This window comes from Orbicella franksi, unplaced genomic scaffold (assembly GCF_964199315.1).
Source record: "Orbicella franksi unplaced genomic scaffold, jaOrbFran1.1 SCAFFOLD_30, whole genome shotgun sequence".
NCBI lineage: Eukaryota > Metazoa > Cnidaria > Anthozoa > Scleractinia > Merulinidae > Orbicella > Orbicella franksi.
In genome coordinates this window covers 34,701-53,547 of record NW_027670758.1, presented here as the reverse complement: position 1 = coordinate 53,547, position 18,847 = coordinate 34,701, and the positions used below count along the sequence as shown (strand labels likewise).

Below are 18,847 nucleotides of genomic sequence, written 5' to 3'. Positions count from 1 at the left end.
AAAATTATAGGACAACAACTTCAAAATGTAAACATTAAATTTTAATAATGTTGACGATAACTTAATGTAAACATTAAATAGTGCTGATGAAAAATTGATTTTCTGCCATTCAAGCGTGGCTGAAGATTAAATCGAACTTCATATACAAGAAAGTAGGCGTTGTGTAAGTTAACTACACTCTAACCACGCCTAACTCTATACTAGGCTTTGAGATGTCGCGTTTTTCCTCGAGTCACGTATAACAGAATGATGACTGCTCGCAGTCTAAATTTAGGCGGCCACATTTATATTACAGTTAACTCCGCTATCTCGAAATCTTAGAAAAACAAGAAATAGCTAAGAGGACGGCGGTTCGATGGCCAATAGTAAGTCAAGTGACTGAAAAAGTGTATTCAAGGGAAAATGATTTGAGTTCAAGATAGCGAGGTTCTCTTGTACATCGTTTATGCCAACAAAGAAAAAGGCATTAATGCCGCGAATACGTAGAATTTCTTCTTCCCGTAAGATCGAATTTAGGTTAAATTCGTTGTTGTTACAGCTTCGTCTTCTCTGGCCAGAGGCTGTATTCGATCACACACGCCGGATTTCTTCCTGGCTACAGATCAACCAACTTGGATTTCCTCGACTTATCGAGTTCTTTTCTAAAATATTCAATTGTTCGGTTAAGGCCGACAAGCAGAGGCACCTGAAGAAAAGAAAAGAAAAATTACATATAGCTTATTTTGCGTTCCATAAGGGAATTGAAACACCCGTTGTTATGAGCGTTATGGAATGTTAGTTTCCAGAATTGGGTGATGTGAGTTACTTGATTATTTTCTTTATTCTCATACCTTCTGTGCTTGACAAGGTACGAATTGTTACAGAGAATTGAGCCTTCATCACTTCGATGACTGAAATATTCCATTACACGCCTTTCCTCAAATTAAAGCAAACCAGACATCGAAATCCTATTACAATCTTTCCACGTTTAAATTACTGTTTGCATTCGGTTTGGCTTCTTTCCTAATTTTGAAAGGTTTTGCCGCATTGAGACAATATCCTTGGGTTGACGAATTTCAATATTCTCATCAAGTGTCAGCTAATCAATGTATTGATACCGTTGTGAGAAGATAGAAGTTGATCGCTCTTACCTTAGGTTCCCAGCCAAGGATATTTTTAGCGCGAGAGATGTCGGGCTTACGTCTTTGTGGGTCGTCTTCCATCTTTGCAACGTTCAAAACTGGTTCTTTACCGCCTGAAAAAATATCAACAGAACACAGTTAACACTTTCAGCTCAGACATAAAAATTGCATTAAGTGACTGGCACAGAAAAGACGTCATAATAATCCCCAGGCACCCGGGGGGGGGGGGGGGGGCTACTCCCAGAAAAATTGCGTGGGGATGTGCGGCCCACTACCCAAAACCTATTTATGACCAAGGTCTGTGATTTTCCCTACCCTATTTATGAGTTGACCAAAAATTTTATTCCCTATGACCATTGCCGCATGTATTCAGTTGTCCTAAACATAATTTATGAAGGGCTTTTGTTGATAGTCTCATCGATAATGACGAAGAAGTAGCTTCTTCTAAAAAACAAACCCAGTTCAAGACTAGAGTGCAAAAACCACACCCTATTTATGACCAAAGTGGCCAAAATCGATACCCTGTTTGTGACTAAAACGGCTGAAAAACCATACCCTTTGGGGCCGCACATACCTATATAACCCATATAAGAGAGTACTCACCTTCCCTTCCCCGCTCCCGGGCATAACATATTACAGAGACTCGGCATTTCCCGCGAACAGTAACAATACCACCTTTGCGGTGTACCGTTTGTCGATTTCCGTAAACGTGAGAGGTTTAGCGTCAATCAGTTGCGGATGAGTGAATTCTTATCTATTTTCCTGATTTTAAGGGACTGTCTGTTCGTGGAAACGTAAACAAAATTACGCCCTCAGCCTAAGCCACTTACAAAATCACTGCCTTTGTGAAAGACGATAAAGCTTATAAAGATCGATAAATTTTCAAAATGCTAACCTTGGTCAAGAGTAGCAAAAACGCACGCATTACTGTACTTTTTTTTTGTCTTCCGCCTGATCGCAAGTTAGTAAAGCCAGAATGTTTAATATTACTGCGTCTTACCCACAGCATCTTTGATCATCTCCGCGAAGTTCATAATTGTGTATTCTACTGGGTTCCCCTGTTAAACATCACCACCAACAAAACACATTAATTCTAATTCTTCGGCGAATACAGTTCAATACTGTGGTAATTAAATTGACCAGCCCAAAGTTCGATCTAACTGCCAACAAAAACGCTTGTGTCTCTCTTCAATCAGAAATTTTAGAAATAAATTTCTTGACCCAGGAACACGCCTATCCTGCCCTTAATGAGTCAGGCCACTTATTAGCAACGAAAGTTTAAAACTGGTGCCAGCCAATTAACAACACTTTAACGAAAAACAAACTAAGACGATGTCGTTGATATTATTTTTCGAAGACGATCACATTTGGAATTGCCATGGGTATTGTAAAACGAATCACTGCGTTTCACCAAATACCAACCGTGGCTCGAACAGGGTTCATACAAATTCTTGTCTATAGAAATTCAAGATCTTTAACATGCTTGTTTTTCAGTATCTCTTTCGTTCTCAAGCTCTAGAGTACATGGTCATACGATCGAAAAGGAGACGAAGGTCTCATCCAAAATCCGTTAACTTATCACACCTTGGACAAAATTCAAAATTTCTCTTGGATATTAAATTATAATTTTTCACACTTTATCTAGACCTGGAAAATTACTCAAAAAAATTCCGTACTTTTCTACTCTTCCAGATTCAATATGAACCCTGTTCATTCAGCCAAAGACCTTTATATTTACTTACTATGTTTACAGGCTCGGAGAAGTTACTGTTCATCAGCAGGATGAGGCCATTAACTAAGTCACTATAATATAAAAGTTAAACAGAGACGTAATTGGTACAAGACAGGTTGCAACACGTGTGGGAATATCAATGATTGAAGTACTACCCTCTACTAACGAATTAACACGAATTAACTTCTTCGTTATACGCTCTTTTGTAATTATTGCCCCACCAAAAATACAGTAGCTACCGTATGAATAAGTATCACGTAATGGTATGAATACGAGTGTGAATAACAATCTACACGACGAGTGATATTTGAAAGCTCTCTCTAAATTACTCCAGCCTTAACCCTTTACCCCCTAAGAATGCAAATTGGCACACAAGGTCATAACTTTGTGAATATTTGATAGATTTCTATGAATTTTTTCCATGAAAATTGTCTTGTGAAGATCTGCTCATTGAAATCATGAAATTTTGACCCCCTCCCATCCCAGACATGGTTGACCACCCCCAGAAGTTTTTAGTTCCTTTTTCGGGATGCAAATGGAATGCAAGACTTGTTTCATATCAAACTATGCACTAAGAGCTGCTAAATAAGCTGTAGTTTAGGGGTATACCTAATATAGTGGAAGATTGATACATTTTTGAAAACGTTCATTTTCCCATTTTAAAGCAATTTCTGTCAAAATGTCTACCTCCTTCACAGCTGCTGATGTCAATTCTTAAATAAGCTGATTAGTGGCTTTCAAATGGTATATTGTACACAGGCCGAGTGTCTTCATTTGCCGATTAGGGAAAAACTGCCGTTCGCCTTAGGAGGTAAAGGGTTAAGGCGAGTTCAAAACCTGATGCTAACCTGATGTACTGGAACGATCTTGTTTGTTTTCCAGATCCATAGACCTGGTGATAAAACAAAAAAAACAGTACAACTCCGCAACTGACGCAAACATATTTTAATTTATATCTTAGCTTGTACGAAACAACGGTACAAGAGTGGGCTGGATGAGTTCTTGTAGAAGTTTATAATGCTGTAAGTGTAAATCTCTGGTTTGGGACTTGTGCTACTAGATTCCCGAGAAGGCTATTTATCGATTATTTTCCCGCGAACCAAGAGCCAATCACGTTATAGCATTTTACGTGGGCATGTTACCAGACAGTCGAGTTTTCTTCCCTCCTGTAAATCCAGCATTTTCCAATTCCAATTCGAGCTGGATTGAGTACCTGCATGGAAACCAGCTAGTGTTGACGTGGCCTCCGCGTCTTTTATGATTGTTATTTTTTTCTTTTTGTTTATTGAAACCAAAATTACATACATATTAAAACTGAAACTAGAACAACAAAAAAACTCAGAACTAAACAGAAGAAGTAGTGCTAATCTGAAAGTTAGCCTGAACAATGACTGCTCAACGTATCCATGCCTGAATTAATACATGAATTCAGTAATACCTCATTTTCGTCATCTCCAAAGCAGCGTACCCTTCCTCGCACTAGTTAAATACTTTGAACGTAATTGTAGAAGATTTTTAACATCTGTGCTCTACACTGTCTGTTAAATTACTCACCGTTAATGGTTTCCCTTCTAATGCCTGCATGATGAAGTTACTAACAACACGACCTGTTACGAGGAGAGAGGAAAAGAAACCTTTGTATACCCAAGCTGGTTTCTAAAGGAGTTTGATTACTTACCATATGACGCTTAACGAACATCACTGGTGAGTTAAGAGTAAGACAATGCTGTCGTCAAAACAAACAAAAGCCGCACTGTACCATCATTCATATGCATTCTTGGTCCAAACGTGTTGAATATTCTCGCCACACGCACCTCAACGTGTTCCTAACAAGAGATACAAATGATAAATACTTCAGATAACTGGCTTGTTGTCTCACAGTGTACTCAAGTTACACTTGGACAGGTAATCGTATGAGTGAGAATGCAGTCAAGTATTTACACTACGAGTAATATGTGAAAATTATCTCAAGATAGCGCGAGGAATTTTCCAATGCTCAAACTTGCACAATCAAACTGAGAACAAATAAACAACTAAATGATAAATTTGCCTGCTCAGTCAATCATAATGAAGTAATTTTCTAATTCGTATATCAAACTCATTTAAAACTCAGTTTAATTTTTTTAAATTTAATCTTCTTTTATGTCCACCGTACCTGTTTGGCATACGCGTAACACATGGTCTCAGCAACACGTTTGCCTTCATCGTAACACGCTCGAGGTCCAATGGGGTTGACGTGACCCCAATAATCTTCCCGCTGGGGATGTTTCTGAATAAAGGAGAAAGGAACAGACATTCATCAGATAAGCGTCCAAAATAAAAAATGCTACAAAATTATGACGCAAAAGACATACCTCTGGATCTAGAGTGCACACAAGATACGGCATGAATATGGAAAGAGAACAGACACAGCGCATTATTTAGTCATTTGTCTAATTAAGATTGTAACAATACACCTGTTAACGTGGTACTATGATCAAATTTTTAGCCCTTGATTTTTTTAGGTGCATCACATAGAATTCCATGTAAGAATAAAAAGGCCGTTTATCGTTTGAAAATATCTGCATTAGTTCCAGAGATATTTAAGTTGGAAAAATGTGAAAAATATGCAAATGAGAGGACTGATGACGTCAGACACTCAACTAATATTATATTGAGTATATAAATAGTGCTATCTTCGCCAATTTGCAGCACAGACTGTCGAAACTTGGTAGGCTAATAGTTCTCCGGGAAACACACCTATGACTATAACAAACTCAGTTCCCCAGTCCCCCACACACAAGATTTCTTGGCACAAAAAAGACGTTACTAAATATGCGATTAAAAATATTTCACATATGAACTCTCACAGACATTCGCAAATGGTGTGCAAGAAATCTTAGATTTGGAAAAAAGTTCATCAAAGGAAACAGCTACCTACTAACCTCCATACACCTCTGATGTTGAAGCTAATAAAAGCCTGGCATGCACTCTCTTGGCAAGTCCTTTAACAGAAGGGAAAAAAAAAAAAACGGCGAGGATGAAACAACTTATTAACCCATACTGGCGATAAATTAGAAGTACAGTGTCTGTTTCCCATCAGAAAACATTTGTTGATATGCATCAATGAAAAACCTACAACTATTTGCTCTAAGGAAAGTCCTCATCCTCGGAAACCAGAGGACAGTTAGTTGAGGTGTGACAAAGTAAACACTGCAAGACTTAAAGCAACAAAAGTTTGCAGTGTATATTTCTTCCTGTCCCAGCTAACTGCCCCTTGGTCTCCAAGGATGGAAAGTTCTCAGCCCCTTGACCCCACAAAAATAAATGTTTGGTCATTGATAGGAAATTGCAACCTCATTTCTGGATGGGTCTCTCTTCTTTCTGCCCCTATCACTCTTGTTTTCTTTCTCACTCTAGGGGGTGGGGGATGGGGTACACAAACTAAGGTCAATGAACATCATGTGGCATTGGTCGAAGGCACGTCTTACCCAGCATGTTTAGAGTCCCCAACGTGTTCGTCTTTATTGTCTAAGAAATGAACACACAAAGCAATTGGTTACTTTGTAATTCACTGATCTATACTCTTCTATTTGCTTTATTAAGAAAAGAAAACAAGCACATAAAGTACAGAGCCAAGGTGTTAATAGAGCTTCTGTCTTCTAAATCACAATTTGCCTTTCCCTTTTGGTTTAATATGACATGCATCTCTATTGTTTTGCATTCTGTTGTTTCTGTACTGCTTGTCAGACATATTAATGTTTTGTATGATTTACAATGTAACATGTTGTAGATATAGCTTTAACTCTACTGTTTTGCATTTACTGTAAAACTGACATGTCAATACAAACAGTCTCCTCTTCTGTCAAATCATGCCAGTTTTTTTTTTTTTTTAAGTCTGTAAATTACCTTAATTGGATTGTACATATAATTAGGAGGAGATGCAGGTGATGCCAAATGATAAATCTGGTCAACTACCAAACAAGAATAAAGAGTGTCAGTAAAAATTTACAAGGACTATCATATTTAGAACAATATGGTCTCCCTTCCAAAATTCTTTCAACATCTTCTGAACATCTTGGTATTCTAGGAGCACTTTGTGTTTAGTTGTTATATAAGCACTGTTTAGACCAAAAAATTGCAGCAAAATTACCATGATACAGATTGTGCCCCTTTGATACATTGTGTAGTTCCAGAAAATATCCATACCTTCCCCACGGAAGGGATTTTTTTCCAAGACCCCCCACCACTCTGGAAATTCCAATTAAACTTGATACATTTCTTTAAATTTTTTGGTCTTAGAGAACCCCCCATCCCCAGGAAGTTCCAACCCTTCTGTGGGGGGAGTATGGATATTTTCTGGTACTGCACATTGTGGCAAATTATTTCAATTAAAAAGCCCCCCTGGGGGAAACCTGCAAGTCAATTATAATGTATCACATGCATTGCATGTATTTCGGAGACTGATATCTTTATGAACATCACGGCATATAGTATCTAGTACAATTACCTACCTTCTAACAAAAGAGGTTCCACAACATCATGATTTAAAAGGTTAAAATTTTCATGCCCAACCCTGCAAAACCAAACCACATTGTCTTACAATGTAGCATTTTAAAACCTAGAAGATTTTAACATTTAATTTATAATAAGCTGTGGCTACAAATATTGTCTAAAATGAATAACTATACAATTCCCACTTCTACAGTAGGCTGCTAGTGTAGAAATGTTCTTTCTTGACTGACTTATAATTTATTTAAGTTGTTACAATGCAGTTCTGAGAGTCTGTGTTCCTATCAAGACAATCTATTTTAAATTGTAAGAGCCAGAATGGAAAACTGATCAGCCCTGTTGTTTAATGGTGATGTCCTAGTATATCATTAATTAGTATACTTGGGTGGCATGGTGGCCTCATGGTTAGTGCGCTCGTCTCTGGATCGAGCGGTCCAGGTTCGAGCCCTGGCCGGGGACATTGTGTTGTGTTCTTGGGCAAGACACATTACTCCCACAGTGCCTCTCTCCACCCAGGTGTATAAATGGGTACCGGCGAACTTAATGCTGGGGGTAACCCTGCGTGGACTAGCATCCCATCCAGGGGGGAGTAGAAATACTCCTAGTCGCTTCATGCTACAGAAACCGGGATAAGCTCCGGCCTGATGGGCCACTTGGCCCGTATGCAGACTTTACCTTTTTACCTAGTATACTACCTTAGTTTGTAAATTATAATTATGTTAAGCCTGGTTCTCATATCCCGCCGACGTACCTGCGACGTAGTCGCCGGATGCAATTGACAACGTTCAGCGATCTGTCCCAGTGGGTTCCCGGGGCATCTGCGATGGATCGCCGACGTACTCAAATTTGCGTGAAATGCAAATCAAATTGCTCAAGTTGCAACAACTTTACCCGTAAATATGGATCGAATCGTCTTACTGGAGTACGTTGCGACCGCAGATGATGTTCACATAAAATATTTTCATCGCTGACGACCGCCGACAGCCGCCGGCTTGCCTGCAGTCATTGCCTGGGATAGATTATGATTATGATTATGATTATGTAAATGTTCACATACGCCGTAACGGTATCCCAGGCAGTGGGATGATGTCCCAGGTATGTCAGTGGCATATGAGAACCAGGCTTAACAAAACTCTTACCAATGTTCAATATTTCTTTTTCGTCCGGTGAAAAAATTATCTACAACTGTGACCTGTCATGACATAAAAAGATAATTTAAGTATTTGTTTCTTTAATTTTTGGACTGTGTACACATGTACATCACACATGGCTAATTACTTCATTGATTAACTTATTGGTTAAATAACAATGAACTAATTAAGACCTCCGATTATTATACAGTACAACTTGTGTGACTAATTTAAGAGCTATAACAGTTTGGATCAAATATTTAGTTGATAGTTATCTGCACCTCATGGCCTGCCATTAATAAAGCATCAACTAAGTGAGATCCTACAAATCCTGCCCCACCAGTCACCTGACAGAAAAAAACAAACAAAAATATGTAATCATTGACATCAACTATAGATGTCTATAATAGTCTGAAAGATATCAAATAAATGTATATAAATAAAAGAAAGAACAAAAGGAGGTGATCAAATTCTTATTATGTAGGCAACTTATACCATATTCTCAAGTTTAAAAATCAATGGTATTCTTTTTTTTCTCTCTGTTATAAATACATGCTGTTGTTATTACTGCTTTCAACCAGTTGGAAACAAAGCCTAAAAATATCAATCTAATTAAAAATAATAATATTATTTTATCCAATAATATTGTTTTATACACCAAGCATTGCCCAAGATGTTCCACAGTATCAGGATTTCATTAAGAGCCAAGCCACACTGGGCAAATTGACCAGCTGTAAGGATGATTTTGCCCACCTAGTTTGACCATCTATAGGAAAGTTATTTATATTTAAAGAAGTTTAGTTCAAAACGTTTCACTGCCTGCGAAAACCAGTTGCCCTCCTGCTGAAAACATTAATGAAATCCTAACAGTAAATTGACCCCGAACAAAATGAAAAAGTCAGATCCACTTGAAATAAAAATCAAAAGCAAACAGCAGACTTACTAAAATTCTCTTGCGATCTTTTTCAGCTAAATATTTAACTGGAGGATATTTTCGTTCCCTGTTAGTGAATAAAATAAATATGAATTAATACATTTTACTATAATACATGTATATTGTGATAATCTGGCACCATTCATCAATAAGACATACATGTATGTACATATTGCCAAGTTTCAGAGATGCCAACCTAAATCTGGGGGATTGTCAATTGAAAAAAATCTTGTTCAAAGTAGGGCTCTGCTGATTCAGCCACAGTAATGCATCAAATTAAAAAAGTAACTTTCACAAATACACCAAACTAAAACAAGTGTGAAAAATGTAAGTTTTGAATGCTTTCCTTTGTATCCAGGAGAATTGGTGACCCGTACAAGAGACCAGAAACTCACAACAGTCTTTATCCAGGAAACTCTTAAATTAAATGATTTAATGAAGTGTAACTATAAACTCAAGGTTAACTCTGATATATGAAGGCTATACACCTTTACATTTTCATAGTTAAAATAGAAATTGTTAAGTAATTGGCTTGCATATGTAATAAAATCATAATGCAACACAAATAAGCAAAATAGATTGAAACTCAACAACCATTTTAATTTGGAAAGATGAAAATTTAATTTTGATAGAAAGCTCAACCACCCCCTTGATAGTCATACATTGTTAACACAATGTATGTATCAATTTTCATAAATTAATCAACATACAAAACCCTGTTCTTTACTTAAACATATGTCTAATGCATTGTTAAATAAAATGTATTTTATTAATTTAAAAAAGGGTAATTTATTTCTAACATACTTGCTCTCTAAATTTGTAATTCTGAGGTCCAATGGTTTCAGTTTCTCATTTAATGTCTGAAATAAGGAGAGTAACAACTCAATCAGTTTCACCAACACTTAAAGCAAAGAATACTCTTTTCATTAATTAGACCTTAATTACTGCAATAAACCCCCTAGAGAAGTAACCCTCTAAAGGAGCGACCTTAAATGTGATTTGACTTGTTATTTCTCAGTGAAAATAAGAGATGGAACAATGGCCCTAGCCAGGGCAAACCCAGACCAATCGATCTGGAGTCCAGTGTAATAAATATTGGACCCCCACATCTCCCAAAATGTACGCTGTGCCATTTTTTTAAAATTACAGTTTAACCCCTATTAAATGGCCACCCTCAGGGAAAGGGATAGTGGCCGCTTAAAAGGGTTGGTTGCTTAATGGAGGTAAAAACCCCAGAAACGGTCCTCATGGGGACTTTGATTACTGGCCGCTTAATAGAGGTGGCCATTTAATAGGTGGCCGCTTAATAGGGGTTCCACTGTATATATTTAATGTAACAGTTAAGCATGAATGACTTGCATTATTATTTTTGCAATACGAAATAACTTCTAAGAAAGCTCGGTGAATGATCAAATAAAATACACTAATTCCTTGTTATTTTAAGTGGTACAGCATACACGTACAGCAATCTACAAAACAGTTTTGTACAGTACAGTTTGCTTAGATCCTCAAGAAAAATGAAAGAAGATAAAATAAAGACAGGATTTATTGACTATTTAATTAATGCAATTGTGCAATTTACATTTCAGTAGAAACTGTAGCATTCTAACTTACTTAAATTATAACACAGCCATTTGAGTAACATGTGTGAAGTCATTGCTCGCTTACATATAAAAAAATATTTTTCTAACTTCATATTAATTTATTCTTTTCTTACCACTATATTTAAAGTTTCTAAATCTCTTCTCAAATCATCTAGCATTCTTTGAGATATCCTGTCAGAGCAACATAGATCAGTATACAAGTTGTTTTTTGAGCAATCCGTTCAGCTCAAAATAGCCCCTCCCAGGTGTTCAGTTAGTTGGGGCACTTTGCCAAAAAATAGCAGAGTGAAAAAAGAAGAGGTGCTTTTCCACTTTTCTTTGTGTGCCATTTTTTACATTGCTCCCCAAGTAATTGAACACCTGCACCTAAAACAGACTTGGGTAAAGATTATTATTTTCTTAAACAAATAGAAACATTTTCTGTGTTTCTGATAAGTTACACATGTACATGTGAAAACTCAAGGAGAAGTTTGGTTTGTGGACCACAGGCAAGAGTTGGGGAAACAAGGTGCTTTGATTCAGACTCAACTTTAGAAGAATTTCAATCTGAATTTAAATCAATTTCATACTATCAAAGCCATATGACAGTATAACTCCCTGGTGAATATTTATGTAAAGTAGGTGTAGTGTGCCTGTGCCAATGGACAAGAAAGGAAGAAAAAAACAGAAAGGGACCTGAATTGATGATTAATCACCCCTCCTCTCCCCCTCCACCACCTACTTCTAGCTTCCCTTGAGAGAAATTTACTTACATAATCTGGCAATGTTCTGGAAATCAATCAATCAAATTGTTGATTGGCTTTTAACCGTGTTTGCAGTCAGGAAATTTGGAAAACATTCAAGAAGCTACTGAGTTGGTCTTGCCTAACTCAAGCAACACTTCTTTCACGTCCTCCAAACTTTCCACCAAGCACAACTAATAAGTGTGTTAATCCTATGCCTGTAGCCAATAACATCTATCTGGAGCCTGCATTTAAATAACTTACTTAAATAACTTGGTAATCATCATTCTACTGTATGAATTGTATGGATACATTAGACTTATGTCTCACAGCCGCCAGTAAAGCAACAGCGCATTTAACCCCCAAATTATGAGCACTCTCTACATAAGCCCAATGAATGATTAAGAGCCATTAAGCATCCCTAGGATTTTTTAGTCCTCATGGACAACCAGACGACTGCAAATATGATCCCTGTAAACCAGTTAAACCTTGTCAAAAGCCAGTATTTTAAATTTATCTGTCCCTGGTTGTGAACAGCGGCTAATCAGACAATCAAGCAATTATGAGCAGAGGTTTTTATTTTTTTAAAATTTAACATTGTGAGCAGAGGTTCCCTCTTGCCTCTCACCAAGAGGAAAGAGATGGGAATCTCAATCTTGCAGGGTATATTCTAACCGGCTTTTACAAAGCAAGGAACAAACTTTGTCGACAATAGAGAGTTGGAGATTTGTTATGTGTTCCTCAATAATTTGTCCCAGTCTTATCTCCTCTCTTCTATATCCGATGATTCACCCCGAGATCACAATCTCACATGATTCGAGCTGAGGCAACAATTAGATCAAAATTAACGTTCTTGGCGAAAAATAAGGTAACCAAATAGCCAAAATGCAATTATAATTGAATTACATTCTAGAAAATGTTTTTTAAAATAGAGTAATCAAAGCTTATAGAGCTTTGTCCAAAACGATTACCCATAAAGACAAAATAAGTAAACACAAACAATTACGGTTAGACACATTTATAAGCTTATTTTTAAGCAAGCAAATGGAACATGTTCAATGTATTTTAATCGCATGCAGGATGGTCACTGTTGAGCTTTGTTAGTATGCATACCTCCCTGCATTCTGCACGACTGTTCTGTTACGATTGACTGTTGCCCAGCTTACTAGAAATCCATAAAAAAAAAACGGGTGATCATTAACCTTACTTGCAAAATTACACGTGTGACTTTCAATATCGAGTACAAACGTTTACCGTATTTGACACGATCCGTTGAATCGCTTCACTTACCAACCAAAATAGTTCCAAAAATGAATAATATGAAGATTTTGAATTTCCGGTTGAGAAGGGAAAACGCGTCAATGCCATATGCCATACTGAACTCAAGTTTCCCGCACACTTTCTTGCATGTTTTTTGAGCGACGACAGTGAGGACTCGACCGTGCGATAAGAGTTCAATGAGCTTACGAAAGTTATTTGTTCCCCAGGCGTTCTAGATTCCAATCGCGGAAAGGAGACTGGGCGCAGGCTTGATAATCACATGACTTTTCACGTGACTTATTTGAGAAGGAAAAAACCTGCATACCAAACGAACAAAATTTTCATGTAGGCTCGGGGTGCTTGCCGTTTGTCAGAATGACCTGGTTGGGTAATGGTAAGGGTCAGCAAACCAACCGCAAATAGTAAGGAAATTTCCCTTCTGAAAGGAAAAAGAGGACTACCTCTGTAGGTAGTCTTAAATCTCCGAACTGATGTTCTGGAAAATTACTGTTCCATTTGACTTTCAACCGAAATTTCCAGATCTTTTCCTTACCGTCCTTACCATATTTATGACCAAAATCTGCGATTTTTGCTACGCTATTTACGACCTGGCAAAAAATTTGATAGCCTATTCATGACCTTTGTAGCTGGCAGTTGCCCTAAACATAAGTTCAGGAAGGGCTTTTGTTGACGGTCGTACTGATAATGATGAAAAAGTAACTTCTTCTAAGAAACACACCCAATTCAAGACTAGAGTGCTAAACCATATCCTATTTAAGACCAAAATGGCCAAAATCGATACCCTATTTATGACCAAAATGGTTGAAAAACCTTACCCTTTGGGGCCGCACATACCTATATAGCACATACAAGGGAGTACTCCATGGAATAAGCTGCACGTAAAAGTAGTGAGAAAGACTAACCTGTGTAAGTGCACACCCCGCGGAACTTTATAACAGACCGCAGCAACATCACCAGAAGTACACGTTGATGATTTGACCTCTCGACTTACTAATTACGTAAACAACACAATAAAAAAAAAAAAAAATGAATAGGCCCCGAGCTTAACAACACCTTTATTTTTCTTGTTATAAATATGAATACTATAACATTTTTAGTTTATTTAATATAGGTATTATGTTTTAGATAAGATGACTGTTATAATCTTGTTTTAATGAGACTGAGACTAAGTATAAATATATCCCATATTATTAAATACAGGGTACACATGTTCTTTAATTCTTCGTAGTAGATCTCCAGCCAGGATTTGAGTCAGTCAGAGGATCTTGAGTCCAAATCTACCATCAGCGTCCATCTTGTTGGTCCCACATTTCTTTTCTTTTCTTTTCCCTTTTGACCCTTTTTCTGGAAATTTTAGATCTGGTCAAAGCGGTCAAATCGGTTGTATCGTTGGAGAATGCGAACTTTCACGCCCAGCTTAAGACAACAAAAACAGACAAAGCCGAAGTCAAAGAAACTGCCAAAAAAGAAATGAAAAGAACAGAAAGGTTACTGAAGTCACCCTCTTTCCCCCCGCCCCCCCCCCCTCCCCCTTCCTTAGGTCTGCTTGCAATTTTGCCCAAACTACAATTTAATAGTTTACGTTCCTGACTTTTTCAACCTTGTTTCAATCGCATGAACAAGAGGATCTTCCTGTTTTTGTTGTGCACTTTTTATCACGTTGCTTTTGGTCAAAATCCTTTTTCTTATATTTAGTTTCACAAGTGGAGATGAAAGTAATTGAGATACGATCTCGTGTAATTCTCGTGTAATGGCTTTCCGTCAGTTGTAAACGCAATAGCAGTATTACGTTGAGAGGTCTGGGACCTGATCCAAACCAAGAGTATGTCACTCCTGCTAAGAGAAAACCTAAATGGGAAACTACAGGAGAATAGAACGTTATGAACTCAGTTGTAGGCTTGTAACTTAATGAATTAACTGGTAAAGCGATAATTCGGCCTTCTAAGCTAAGTTATTGATTTCCACGAGTTTTTTGTTGCGGCAAAACAAAAATATACGTCAAGGACTTCGATATAACACAAACGTTCAAGCGATGAAATCTGAAAGAAATTGACTATCACGGCAAGTTTGCTTCATTTTTAGTCCTAACATTACCAGAATTATTTTGAAATATAATCACCTTCGCTCACACACAAAATGCTCCGACATACACACTAATTTTCAAGGAGTGGAATTAACTCCTAAAGTAGAGTTAAAGTTACTCCCTATATCAATCAAATGCGGAAAAGAAATCAGTTAAAATATCAAGCAATTACATTTGGAAGGACAGAGAGAAATCCTGGTTGACTTGTGCAGGCATTGTTATCCCTGTTCAAGACGAATTAGAACTCCTTGGTGTCACTCTCGACAGTAAGTTTATGTTTGAGAGCCAGATTCGTAAAATCTGTAGCAAAGTTAGTCAACAGGTGGCTGTTCTCAGTCGTTTGAAGAAAATGTTGCCTTTTGAAATGAGAATAGCTATATACCGTGCCTTCATTGCGCCACATTTTAATTATTGTTCAGAGTCGTGGCATCATTGCGGTAAAAAAAAAGCTCCGATAAAATCGCAACATTTAAGAACTTGATCTCAAAGTTGGATTTTTTAAATCTCACTTTTTACTTATGTTATTACGTGACCATTTTTAGTTTTAATTGTAAATATACTTTATATAGATTTTTGTTGCTATTTCGTGGTATGTCTTTAAAGTGGCTATTTAGCTAAACGCATTTGACCATTTTAAATAGAAGAGTATTTTTTCCCTAAGGTAGAGTTATTTGGAGGAGCTAGAATAACTCCAAAAGAGAGTTAGTTTAACTCAACATTGGAGTTATTTACTAGTCGTGGAGTCAATCTAACTCTGCTTATTTTTTGTGGAGTTATTTTAACTCTAAATAAGAGTTAAAATAACTCTTACTGGAAGTTAAATTTCAAGAAGGGGTTATTTCAACTTTCTACAGGGAGTTAATGTAATATAACTCGCTTTTGGAGTTACCTGGTAGGGATCATTTAAACTATGGCTGGAGAGTTAGAATAGCTCTGAATTAGGGGATTACTCCCTGAAATGTGATTTGTAGGACATTTATAAGATTAAGAAATTAGAATTGCCAACACACAACGACATAATTCAGAGTCTGTCAGAGTTTTTCTTTTTGACATATCAACCCTGTACGTGTGTAGTTTGGGTCTTGCTAATGAAAGCCACGCTTAAACTGAGGTATTCATTTAACTGCTACTTTTAAGAAACACATGAGGTGGATAAAAAGGATCATTCGAGTCTGCATATGGCTCCTTCCTGGCTGGATCTGTACATTTGTAACATGACATAGGGAACGCCTGCCACCATTCGACTCCAGGGCATCCCTCTTTACACATCTCTTTACATTGCTCAGCAGTTATTCCGTTACCAAGCTTGACTCGTCCTGCAACTGTACACCACTGAGGTGTGTAGTGAAGCCATTCCACTCCAGGAGTTGGAGCTAAGAAAGGAACTTTAAACAAACGTAATAAAGATGTATATGACAATCCTGTTCTGCTCCCCGTTTAAGCAACAAGATTATAAGCGGATACTAACATTTAAGATCTAGAAAACATTTTGCGTGTTTTTATGAAGTTTTATGTAATTATATACACGAGAGGAACCTTGGGAAAACGAGAATCGAGGCGGACCACGAACTACAAGTGAATGGTTCCAGAGCTTTGAAGAGTTTCTCCCAAGCTTTCACGAATCACGATCGAGTGTTCCTTTTTAACAATTAGATTATGAGCTCGAGATTTCTGTTGCGCAATAGTTGACGAGGGAGCAGCCCAAGTCGACTGTCGCGCATAGAAATCGAGAACGAATAATCTAATTGTTCTAGTATAAATCAACTGGTCGTTCAAAACTTTATCTGAATCCTCTTTACAGACACTTCGAAAACGCAAAGAAGCAGCCGTCATTTTGTTAACAAACGCTCTTAGCTACGCTACTCACTATCTGCAACAGAATAGATAGTAGGTAGGGTAGCACGCTAGTAGATTAATACTGAATTACGATAAAAAGACGGAGAAAATGTTTTACATGTCTTTAATATCCTTTTGAGAAAACCAAAAAAAAAAAGGCCATCAGAAAGTTTGAAACTGGTTGTTTTAGTTAGAGATAAGAGACCAATGGATAACAAGTCAATATTTTTGGGAAGGCTTCACAGTTTAGCATTTTCAAGTGTTTACCTGAAGATTTTCACGTCAACGCCCCAAAAAGTTTCAAATGTAATGAAAATTAACTGATATCTCGTCTTACACAGTACGTAAATTCAAATCAAACTGTTAACTTCAAACTTGAGTTTTTTTTTTCTGTAATGATACTATGATACTGACCTGTAGGAGAGTTTATCTCTTGCAATACGTGGCGGGCCATTTCTACCTGAAAATGTTATTTACCTTTCTTTAAAAACTACTTATGAGAAACTGTTCTTCAGTCCGGCCAGTATTTGTTCTGCGGGACTCGAGCCCAAAATCCATTAATTATAGCAATAAGATTAACTTACAAAATTTAGGGAAAAAAACTATCGGAGTGGAAATGAATAGTTTCTATATTCATTTGGGCAGAATCAGGAATATGACTAACTTCCATTTTGTGTTAATTATCTTTTTTGCGTTAAAGCAAACATAACTGAGAAAGCTGTCAGAATTAACTCTGGGAAAATGTCAATTCAGTAGTTCACGGCAATTAAATTGCAGCTGATCAAATGTGAAATGGCTTAGGTTTTTATTTTTGCCTTCATTTCAATAGTTAGTTTGATAGAACCGGCTCTGTTTTGACATAACCAAGCAAACGACACCATTAAAGTGTGTCAGTATTCTTTTTCTCTTCTTCTAACAGAACTTAGCCATCCTTGATCCTTTATGGTTTATCATTATGTCTTTGGTGTTCTTCTATCTTATTAAACTGTTATTTTCAGGTTTCCAACCATTTAAAGGTAATTTTGTATGTGGCCAAAATAACTCAAAATACCGTGACTGAGCCCCTTTAAAAGCACTGGTGTCTTTTAAAAGCTTCAGCGTCAGAGAAATTCATGTCTTTTAATAGGTCGGGGCTAGTTGATTTTGCAGTCGGCTAGTGGATTCTTGGGAAATATTTGGAGGAAATTCAAATCATAGACTGAGTACCTTAGGAGATGAAGTTTTGGGGGGCTAGTGAGAAGGTTCTAAAACTAATACATTACAGTGGAAGCTTGGGTCGGCGGGGTCTAGAATGGACATCCGAAGATAATTATATATAATAGTCAAACTTAAAAAACGTAAATGAATTGTTACCTTTGTAAGCAAATAATATCCTCTTGCGGTTATCACGGCCGCTCCATGCAAAACATCTTCCAAATGTTCTTTGAAAAGCTCACACTCGTTATTTTCAGAATTGTAGTTTACCGCGTTACAGTTTGATTCAGCGCCACAAGCTCGAGCGCATAACATTAGGTCTTTTGCAAATGTATTCTGAACAACGGTGCTTCTTGTGTACAGTGCACGATTTTCATAAACGGAAAAATAGAAACTTACATCTTCAGGACGAACGCCCCCGAATAACTGCAAGAACAACATAATTATAAACAACCAGATGATGCCTTTCATTGCCAATAATTTAGGGGAAGAAAGCAAATCAGACTGAAACTCCTCGAGAAAATCGTCTCATCGTTGTCAGAAACTGGATATACATGTTTGAATCTTGGAAACAAAGAGATAGGCGATGATGTTGGCCAATAAAGCAGGTGTTAGTTATTATTTAGCGACCAATTAGCAATACTCAAACAGCCTTGTTTTTTGTATACCAATTGTCTTTGTGAAATACGAAAGAAAGATACAGAAATGATATATTAGTT

The 18,847-nt window shown here is 37.2% G+C and overlaps 2 protein-coding genes across 2 annotated transcripts; both read right to left on the bottom strand.

Moving 5' to 3' along the window:
• Positions 1 to 23: 23 nt before the first annotated feature.
• LOC145474670 (UDP-glucuronic acid decarboxylase 1-like) lies at positions 24 to 13,608 on the bottom strand. The gene is made up of 20 exons (XM_081455171.1): positions 13,025 to 13,608; positions 12,848 to 12,899; positions 11,126 to 11,183; positions 10,213 to 10,268; positions 9,418 to 9,475; positions 8,756 to 8,821; positions 8,484 to 8,536; positions 7,347 to 7,408; positions 6,742 to 6,806; positions 6,324 to 6,363; positions 5,778 to 5,837; positions 5,208 to 5,215; positions 5,009 to 5,122; positions 4,613 to 4,679; positions 4,408 to 4,460; positions 3,702 to 3,745; positions 2,864 to 2,924; positions 2,122 to 2,179; positions 1,131 to 1,234; positions 24 to 685 (listed from the first exon to the last, which is right to left on the bottom strand). The coding sequence occupies exons 1-20, from the start codon at positions 13,107 to 13,109 to the stop codon at positions 596 to 598; spliced, it is 1,254 nt and encodes a 417-aa protein (XP_081311297.1). The 5' UTR covers positions 13,110 to 13,608; the 3' UTR covers positions 24 to 595.
• Positions 13,609 to 15,937: 2,329 nt separating this feature from the next.
• On the bottom strand, positions 15,938 to 18,709 carry LOC145474668 (uncharacterized). The gene is made up of 3 exons (XM_081455166.1): positions 18,288 to 18,709; positions 17,349 to 17,394; positions 15,938 to 16,483 (listed from the first exon to the last, which is right to left on the bottom strand). Exons 1-3 carry the CDS (start codon positions 18,597 to 18,599, stop codon positions 16,218 to 16,220), a joined length of 624 nt encoding a protein of 207 aa, XP_081311292.1. The 5' UTR covers positions 18,600 to 18,709; the 3' UTR covers positions 15,938 to 16,217.
• Between the last annotated feature and the right edge of the window lie 138 nt (positions 18,710 to 18,847).

Coding starts and splice junctions, on each gene's coding strand:
- LOC145474670 (XM_081455171.1), bottom strand. CDS start 13,109: ATGGCATATGGCATTGACGCGTTTTCCCTTCTCAACCGGAAATTCAAA. Junction 10,269..11,125: donor TAGAAACTTTAAATATAGTG/GTAAGAAAAGAA, acceptor TCCTTATTTCAG/ACATTAAATGAGAAACTGAA. Junction 2,180..2,863: donor TCTCCGAGCCTGTAAACATA/GTAAGTAAATAT, acceptor GATGTTTAACAG/GGGAACCCAGTAGAATACAC.
- LOC145474668 (XM_081455166.1), bottom strand. CDS start 18,599: ATGAAAGGCATCATCTGGTTGTTTATAATTATGTTGTTCTTGCAGTTA. Junction 17,395..18,287: donor GATATTATTTGCTTACAAAG/GTAACAATTCAT, acceptor TAACATTTTCAG/GTAGAAATGGCCCGCCACGT. Junction 16,484..17,348: donor AGAGATAAACTCTCCTACAG/GTCAGTATCATA, acceptor GTTTGTTTAAAG/TTCCTTTCTTAGCTCCAACT.